General features: G+C 41.1%; 1 protein-coding gene across 1 annotated transcript; it reads left to right on the forward strand.

Annotated features, from left to right (window-relative positions):
- Positions 1–7,267: 7,267 nt before the first annotated feature.
- On the forward strand, positions 7,268–8,895 carry LOC136177502 (uncharacterized). The gene is made up of 3 exons (XM_065950901.1): positions 7,268–7,559; positions 7,650–7,769; positions 7,850–8,895. The coding sequence occupies exons 1-3, from the start codon at positions 7,268–7,270 to the stop codon at positions 8,398–8,400; spliced, it is 963 nt and encodes a 320-aa protein (XP_065806973.1). The 3' UTR covers positions 8,401–8,895.
- Positions 8,896–10,310: the final 1,415 nt, after the last annotated feature.

The raw sequence follows: 10,310 nt of genomic DNA on the forward strand, positions 1-10,310 counted from the left end.
CAAACTTTCCACGCTCATCATGTCTCGTGAGAAATTTGATATTTTGGTGGTTTTGTAAACGGAGTTCGGCTCAATGATGGCTCAGTGGCGCCCCCTTGAAATTTTCAAAATGGCCTCCCCATATAGCTTTTTTTCACGTACACTCACGAAAATTGGTACGCATAATAAGCTTGTCAGGACGGACTAAAAATCCTCTTGCAACATTTCAAAAAACCCGACAGGAAGTCCACAAATTAAAGATGAATTTCACAATAATGGCACAAAATCGCTCAAAATCGCCGATTACAGCCTTCCTATGTGAACGCACTTGTCCGAGGGCGCTCATCTGATCAGCGCAAACTCAGTGTCAGTGCGTTCTAGACAGGCTCAACATTTCTTGTTGTGCTCCACACGTTATTTCGTCAAAGGGCGTGGCCTTGACGTGCGTTTTAAGTTTTTTGAGCATTTTGGCAAGTTGCCAAAAAAGTAAATGCTTATATCTCTGCCATCTAGTGTTCAATCATATTACAATTTCTCATGCATGATACGGGACCCTGAACAAATCCATGATTTACATTTTTTGATTAGTCACAGCGCCACCTGTTGACAACAGGAAGTTACTGCTTCTCAATTAGCATTAGCCATTGCTACACAGTTGCTCATTTTCCCCTCATTAATTGGTGTGGACCATGCTAACACCTCGGCCATACAAGACATTCAAGCTCAAACACCTACGTCCAACGCTGTCGCCATACGGACGTGTCGCTCGCCATCAAACAGGAAGTAGTTTTTTCATGGGCTTAACATGGTCGTACTGTCCCGAAACTTCATACATATAATCCTGGTAGTAAAGTCAAACATGTTATACCGTTTAAGTGAGTGGGCGTGGCTAAATGGCTCAGTGGCGCCCCCTATAATATTGCAAACATTCAGCCCCCGCAGCACGTTGAACCTACAATTCTGAATCTTACTGCATTTCCAACATGACAAAACCTACAAAAAAGCCTCTTCAAGCCACGCCCAAAACTCAACAGGAAGTCCACAAATCACATCGCCATCATACAGGAAGTGGCTGTAACTCTTATATACTTTGTCTGATCTTCTTCAAATTACGTAGGCATGATCAGGGTTGGCCTCTGAACACATTGACATAACAATAGTCAACTTCAACAATAGCGCCCCCTACTGCAACGAGTAAGTACTACATGCTATATACAATGCTCAATTTCCTCCAAATGTCATAGCTATCATGACAGTGCTAGCCTGAACTGCTCTACATCAAAATTTTACGGGATCTTCATTGCATTGCCTATTTCAACATGCCAGTACTACGAATTTTACACAAATCGAACTGCACGGCCTGCTGCTTTGCCACGTTCCGCTGCTGATGCACTCCCGCGGTCGCAACACACCCCGACATGCACAGGGGTGCGAGGGAACTTGATCACCGCTTGCGGTTTTAATTATTATTGTAACTTAATAAGTAAATTTTTCAAGCTGGGATTTAATGCCTAATGATTTAATACAGTTAACAGACATAGAACAGGGCGTCATCTGCATATTGATGAATAATAAATCACACACATGAGAGGTAGCAGGATTTAGGAAAGTTTTAACAAATAGGATTCAAACCTAAGCCTCCAAGCACCCAAAATAACAGAATAGCAAAAGATCAGAAAGGTTAAAGCAAAGAATTCCTTTCAGTTCATCAAAATAGTCAAAATACTTTAGAAAATGTGCTAAATAAGGTGAAACGTTTTAAGCTTAAACAAGGAGGCTATAACTGTAGCTTAGACTAAACTCCACTCTGGGTGACCAAAATGACACTCAACAACTGGTTAAGACTTATTGTAATAAAAACATAAACTAAATGGTGCCTGATGTTTAAGTGTTCTAGTAAGTATTTGGGCAACACTGTGGAATAATTCAGCAGCAGGGGTGCATTCTCTTTTCACACAAACATGACTCAGGTATGTAAAGTTCTAGAAGATTTCACAAGTGTGAAGGGTTTGAAGGTGGCAGGTTTTTGACTTGTTGTAACAGAAATAAAAAAAAGATTTGAATGAATTAAAAATCAGATCTTCTTTATGGGTTCTCCCTGTGGATAACATGAATGTTTCAACCTTCAATTTGTATCCACCATTGGACTGAGAACAAATAAAAAATGTCATTGTAAATTGGATCTTTAGCATGTGTTTTCCTTAGTGAACATTACTTTGTCTACCAAACAAGGTGTTGGAAAGAGATTGGTCACCTTGCTTTGTGTAGCCACAAGCATTTTAATTCACCAACGCCATTTTCGAGTTTCTACCTCCAACATAAAGGAATCTGAGACACTATTCCTAAACAAACCTAAATTAGTATAGCTGGTAATCAATGAGTTCCCCCTGCTGTAACGACCACACTGCATGAAAAGAAGACACCAAAAACTTCCATCACACATCTTTAATAAAATATGAAAACATACAGTTTGGAATATTACAGTTTAAATGTTCATGTTACCATCACAAATGTTCGTATTATAGGTCGATATTTTATGTAGGTATGAGCAGGAAGTGAAGTTCCGCGCTGCACCTGCTGATTGCTTGCGCAGCACATGATGTGGGTTATACAAACAATTTTAATCTCGGGTCCTTCTTTAACAGTGACGTTGTTCACACAAACATTATGGGCTCACAGACTTTACGTATGACAGGTGCTCTATAAATAACGCTGAGATGAGTTGCGGCTCGTGGGTCAGGGTTAGAGAAGACGTGCTCTCAGATGTGAATATTAAATATAGAAAGACACTGAAACAAACTGTGCACAGTGTGATTTGACTTGTGATATCTTCATGTCCTTATACAGAAGAAGAACGAACATCTGTTGAACATTCACCAACATGTGAATTAAATATGTGAAACCTGTCAAACAGGAAGTGCTGCCATTTTCTTTGATCTGCTCATTTCAAAACATTTCTATGGATTGGATTCTTTTAGCTGATTAAAAATGTTTTCATTGGTTTGCACAACATGCACTGAAAATAAGTGGATCATCATTACATGTAATGAACAAGGTGCACTATAACACATGGAAGACAGCAGCTGAGTAGCTGAATGAAGCATTATGGGATGCTCTTCATTTCTGGCAAGGATATGAGCCAAAAATTAGCCTTCCGCTAACTTGGGTACATTAATGAATTAATGAATGAAATTAATATTTTATTTTTGTGTCAGGTCATTTATGAGACCCATCCGAAATGGAATTACATTTACATCCTTCTGTATGTTGATTAATGTACGCTGTCCTTTTCAAATCAATCAATTTACTGTTTCAACACATAGTTATATCACATGTATTTTTCAATTTGATTTGGTAACACTGATGTGTCTCACCTTGGACAGCCATCAGACTCTCGGCTGATTCTCTTCCTCCAGAGATACACTTGTAGAATCCTTCATCACGTTTGGAAACACTGGGGATGCTCATGTTTCCTGTAGAGCTTCTTCTGATAAAGCGGCCATCTTTGTAGAAATAAGCTGAGAGGTTGGATGAGGTCGTCTTGTGTCTGCAGCGCAGAGTCACAGTCTCTCCCTCCACCACACTGATGGGACTCTCCAGGATCACAGGACCAGCTGAACAACATGTGGTTCATATTTTATATCACACAAAGATGAGTGCATGTAAAGATCTCGTCTTAATGCAAACATACCAGTAACAGTGATATGGATGATGTCGCTTCTCTTCCCATCTCTGGACTCACACCAGTATTGCCCACTGTCCTCTGGAAAAATATTAGGAATAGTGCAGGATGACCTTTTTGATGTCACTGTAGTTTGACATTTGAGTAATTCCCCTTTGGACCGATGTACAATTTTCAATCCAGTCGAGTCATGAGAGCCCTCACAATGGAAGATCAGAGACTCGTATTCAAAGAACTGCAGACTTAAATTTGAACAATAACTTTGAGAAACTTAACGGTACATACCCACATCTTGAACATGTGCACCCAGCAGGAATAACACAAAGATCACTGGAAACAAGAAGAGTTGTACGTTAGATCTCATAAAAACAGGTACGGAAATATCTATGAAACAGATAAAGAATCATACTCACACAGCCTGAGGTTAAGAGCACAGACCTCCATGTTGACTCTCTGAACATATGACTGAAGCGTCCACGAGGTGAGGAGGGGTCTCCTGCTGTTTATTTCTGCTGCTGATGCGACACATGGTTTGTGGTTAGGGTTGAAAATATTTCCCCACAGACTAAGCTGATCGAGAGCCTGAACCAGGGTTCATTTGAATGTCATAAGACGGAGACAATGAACTGAGACAAACTGACTGTGAGACCAAACTCTGGTTTAAATACAGTCACTTCTTCAAGGTATGGGCAGGGCGTTTCATAAAAGACTTTATGAATACAAATAGAGACACATGAATATATGTAAGCAGTAGTGGTTGACTTCAATTTGAGATGAAAGCAGATGCAGTTAAAGGGACAGCATAAAGAAGTCTGTGGGATGATATGATGGAGTCTTTAACGTCCTTAAATCTCTGACAACACGCTGCCCCACGCTGAGGTTAAAGTAAAAGTGCTTAAGCCGGTAATGTGACACAATGAAGTCAATTTAAAGTAAAATAAATATACAGCTCCTAACACATTGCCCTTTGAGCTTATTGCAGTTTCAACACAATCTACACAGAATAAAAATTGTTTTACAATGAAATATTTGATGCCAATAAAGGGCCAAACAGTAGCACTTCACATTGGTTAATGATTAAAGCGCCACTGTGGATAAACAGTATGTAGAGCATGTGATTGTGTTGGACTTCTACACTCGAGTTCCTTCTCCGTCTGGTGTAAGATCAACCACCAAACAGGTAGGCGGATATAAGATGTTATTTTTGCCTGTATATAAAAAATAGGAAAGCTTGATGACTTCTGTAAATCACTCCAAACTGATGCACACTGCAGACTTTGATTTAAAGTGAGGTGCAGAATGATTTTGTTTGAAGAGTTATTCACCATCCAACAATTCACCATCCAACAACAATGGACCATGTTTGATTGCTTCAATGGCTCCATTATGAAAACACCTGGACTAAAAGAATAACATGCCACCTACACTGGCGGTTAAAATAGTCATTATGTGTTACCTCATTTAATCATTCATACTTTTCTATCTTATGTGTGTTTAAACCTTCTGTCCGGATAAAACAATGATATCAAACCTTTCCTTATGTTTGACTGCTACAGCAAAATGCTAAATAGATATTTATTTGATCTAGACAATTAATCAATAAAAATATTACCCTAATCCTGTGAATTAGTGTTGTGAATGGGTGAAATCTAAGCTGGCCTCTTCTCTACTGCAATAATCAAAATCAAATTTAGAGAACTAAGCCATCCAAGAAAAATCAAATACAATCTGATGGATTGTTAAAAAAAAAATGTTTTTAAAGATGCAACTAAAACAATTGTTATTTGGAATGGATTAACTTATAAAACGTTTCAATGTTCAAAACTCAAGGATGCATCCCCTGAAGGATGGTTGGCCCTCTAAACGTCAGCACAGCTCCATCAGCTCTGTGCTTTTCCACCAAGCTGTTGTCCTTCTTTTTCTAACATCGAGCTGTGCAGGTAAGAACGGACAATATCAACTTTCAAAATGGATCAACTGCTCACACAACACACAACACATGTCTGCCCAAGAATACTTTCTTATCAGTTGGGAGTTACACAAAAATACATCTCAATAGTCTGAGCTAAAACTTAAAAGCAAAGGTTAAGTGCTGCAGACCGTTGATTGGTTAATGGAAGTTAACCATCTAAGAACCATTCTGTAATTGGATAGAACATCGACTTCTTCAAGCGGTGAAAGATCTTAAATATCCTTTTAGTCCACAGCATTCAGATTTAAATACATACCTTAATGTACAGTATGCAGATTACTTCATATATGTAGCTAAAGCTCAGTTCACTTAAAGGAGCAATATGTAACTCTGACACCTAGTGTTTAAAATGGCTACTGCAGTCCAAATTCAAAACATTGGAGAAAGAGCTGTCTCTCCCAGCCCCCTCCCCTCTAGAGTCGATGCTCACGCAGGTTGCTATGTTGCAGACACTGAAGCTTCAGTGTTTATCCAGCTCTGCATGGGTCTGTAAACCTTTCTGTGTTCTAACCTCTCTCCATTTTTCAAAAGCATCTCCAATATTGATCCTAGTTTGAGCACGTTTCTGCTCGTGGAGCTTATTAGAAACATGCAGAGGCTTTTTAGGTCGGGTACAATCACTTCTATCTGAACCACTTCTCTTGCCCGCTTCCATCGCTGCAACACCTGTTGACCTGATAACTGGTCTCATATCTGGCAAACCGAGGGGCGTCCAAAACGGACTTGTGGGGGTGCCTTAAAACCGCCTGCCTTCTCTGGTCTTAACAAATCCAGACCAATCAGGACCAGAATATAAACTTAAAAGGAGGACATACTGGCTTCTGCACTGTTGTCAGAGAAGCCAGCACTTCAACATAGCATGTTTCCTTAATGTCTGATCATATAGTACAGTCACATTTCATTCAGTAAGTATCTTGCTGATTGTACTGCAGGGTTACCTCGAGTCAATAGTATTCTGTGTATAAAAGATGCACAAATGGTCTGCTATTGCTTAGAAATGTTGAGTACCACAGGGTTCAATTCTTGGACTCCACAGATCTGATGAATCATGCTTCAAACATTATGCAGACGACATTTCACTTAACCTTTCTTGTCAACACTATGAACTGACCTCATTTAAACCATTACTAGGCAACATAGTGACCTAAAGTGTTTCACTCAAAGTCTGTATGAACAACACACATTTAACTATTTTCTGGCCATTTGGTTGTTTCAATAAGATTTCTTGTGCATTTCTTGCAGCTCAGTCTCTGGTGTTTACACCATCGCAGCTAATCGTGGCCAGAGTTGGTGAAGACATTGTGTTGCCATGTTATCTGGATCCTCCTGTGGATGCCACTGAACTGACCATGGAGTGGAGGAAACCTGACCTGAATCCTAGATTTGTCTATGTGTGGCGTGATGGTGTGGAGCTAGCGTTTAAAAAACATCCATCCTATGAAGGGAGAACATCAATGTCCATCAACAAACTGAAGCATGGTGATATTTCCCTTAAAGTCCACAAAGTAAAGCTCTCTGATGAGGGGAGATATGGATGCTTCATTCCTACACTGAACAGGGAGGCTACTGTTGAACTTCTGGTCGGTGGGTGGAACCACATTATTCTACAATCCAATAGATGAAACTGCAATTCAATGGTAGCTGGAGTTTCTGATTGGTCTCTCTTCATCTTTAGGGGCAGTCTCATCCGAAGGTTGGTGTTTCAGTGTGAGTCTGAAGGCTGGTATCCAGAGCCTGAGGTGTTGTGGCTGGACAGTGAGGGAAAACTCCTCTCTGCTGGATCTACAGAGACCATCAGAGGTCCCGATGATCTCTATACTGTCAGCAGAAGAGTGACTGTGGAGAGGAGACACAACAACATGTTCACCTGTAGAGTCACACAGAACAACATCAACCAGACCAGAGAGACACACATACATGTTCCAGGTGGTTTTACAGTAACAGGCTCAAATCTTAGAGTTCTGGTTCTTGTTGTTCTTGTTTGTTTTAGCTTTCATTATTTGTTTTTTATTACAGATGATTTCAACAATAATCAGTGTTCCACGGCTCTTCCAATCATCCGCAGCCTGGTTGTGGGTTTCGTGGTTATTCTATCAGTCGTCTTTTTAGTGTGGATCTGGAGACAGAAACAAAAAAGTAAGCCTGTCATTAAATATCTGATTTTCTGTCTCTGTCTTCCTCAGTTTTACTTTGTTTGTGTCTTTGCTTTTCAACAGGGAACATCCGTATGCAGTCAAAGACAGACACAACATCAACTTTAGGTAACACAGAACTTGACTTGCTCAATGCACAGAAGACGGAAACACAGCAGGACTTTGCAGAGAGCCCAATCATCCAAGATTTGGATGAGAAAAAAGACAGCCTTGATGTAGAGTTAAAAGAAATGGAGGACAAAAACAGAGATTTGTTGGTGCTGATTAATTTATTAATGAATTACAAAAAGGATCTGGAGGATCAAAGAAAGCACTGTAAAGCAAATCAGCAAGAGATCCAGAGACAGAACAGCCAGAATCATTATGTGTTAGAAAAAGGTTTGATAAAACAGAATGGAGAGAGTTACGTGAAATACTCTGAGGATAATGAGACAGACATGATCATGAAGTCCATTTTAAATATGGTTGATCAATTGACGGAGAAGAAGCAGCATTTGACCAGTAGGATGGATGACATTATTAAACAACAGGGTGAGATTGAGGAGCAGAAAGATAAAATAAAAACCAAACTGAAGGGCGGCAGTAGCTCAGTCCGCTGCCAGTCCACTTCCTGAGCACTGCCGAGGTGCCCATGAGCAAGGCACCGAACCCCAAAACTGCTCTGGAGCGCTCGCTGTGGGCAGCTCCTTCACTCTGAGACCTCTCCATTAATGCATGTCCATAGGATCCTGTTTGTGCATGTGTCTGTATTTCGGCCTATGTTTGTGTAGCATGTTCATTATTATTATTAAGTCAGACGTTTCAAATTTAAAATGATTGATGAATGATGAAGAAAAAAAATGTAGAAAAACGACAAGCTTTTCAGTCCTCATCCAGTTTGGACTGTTGATCTATTTAGGAATAAAGTGATTGAACAAATACGATGTTCACCCTGAGCAATGTCAATGTCAGGATGTGGCAACACTTCTCTTCACAGAGAGGTAATTATGCCCTTTAGTTTGGACTCTGATTGCGATGTGTTGCTTGAGTTCACTATTTTTAATGTGCAGTGGAACATCCAGTTTTATTCTCTGACTTATATATGACAGTATACCAAACACAAACTCCTATATACGACTCTTAGCTTTCTTGTTTGTTGACTAACTGTGCATTTGGGTCGATGCTCTGATGCCGATGGTGCTGATGGTTTACAACGTTACTGTTCAGGTAAATATAACAACAGCATCGGTCATGACGTGTGAGCACAGAGACCACAGTGAAGCTCTGTGGGGACAGCAGAAACAAGAGAAACATGTTCCACTGTGAAGAACTGAAACCTCCAAAAATAGACTTTAGTGCTGTGAGATGTTCTCATGGTCGGCGTTTAAAGAAGTTCAGCACGAGTGTCAGGCAGGCCGTTATGAAAGTGTGGTTGTTTTAAGGCTAATACATGAGCACACACCCCTCCCCCCCAATACAAGATACCCCCCAGGGGTCAGAGTATTTCTGTTTCTGATAGGATAACAACAAACCTAAAAAGATGATGTCCTCATAAGAGAGCAATCATACTTTAACTCAGTGGTTCCCAAAGTGGGCTTTGTGCCCCCCTGGGGGGGCGCGGCTAAAAGTTTTGGAAGTGATCCTTTAACTTTAGCCTCCTGTGGAAGGTGTGTAGGTCCCCTCTGAGCTCCGGTCGGGTGGGTGGGTTGGGTGTGGGGATGAAGGTGAGACCTTTTCTCATATCTCCAGCTGCACGGCTGTGAGGGAGAAAACGGCACAGAGGTTGGTAATGTTGGACTGGTGGGGAGTTGCGATTTGACAGTTGTCCCCAGTTACAAGTTTAATTGCTGTTTCCAGTACCTGAACAACATCCCGGCCCTGTTTGCAGTCCAATGTATGTGGTCCTTGTCTGTCTGGAAGAGTAGTGGATTTATTTCAGGTATGAAGTTATATTTGGAGGTTATTGTGTCGTTGAGTTTTGTTAGGAGTGTCTGTTTGTATTTGTCCAGTCTGGGTGAAAAGTTTATGAAGGGGATGTAAAGGGTGGCGTTGGGGAAGGTGGTCTGGCTGGTCCTCCACATAGTCTGTAGTTGTTTGAGTTGTGTGGTGGGGTCGTGTTCTGAGAGGCAGTTGTTGAGTCCGACTGAGAGTATTAACTGTGTGGTGTTGTGGCATGGGGTGAGTTTCTTAAGTATGCTGGCTATGTGATGGAAGTTGGCTCCGGGAAAACTGTCTACCTGTATGTGTGGGTCTGTGAAAGGAGGGATCCGGGAGAGGTTGGAGTCACCTATAATGAATGTCTTCTTCCGGACCTCCAGCGACCAGTCCTGTATCTTTCTGTGAGTGTGTGGGTGTGTGTGTAGTTCCGGCCTACTTGGGGAGCCAGGTGCTGCCACGAAGGCCCTGGTGGTATAAGAGGTGGATATCTCAGATGTTGGGGGTGTTTTCAGCTTTGGTTACTCTCTTCATCATCATCACCCTTCAGAGCAAGCAGCTCTGGCTCCCTCTGCTGGTTGTGTGGTGTGTCTGTAAGTGGAGAGGATGA

Source organism: Labrus bergylta, chromosome 22 (genome assembly GCF_963930695.1).
Source record: "Labrus bergylta chromosome 22, fLabBer1.1, whole genome shotgun sequence".
NCBI lineage: Eukaryota > Metazoa > Chordata > Actinopteri > Labriformes > Labridae > Labrus > Labrus bergylta.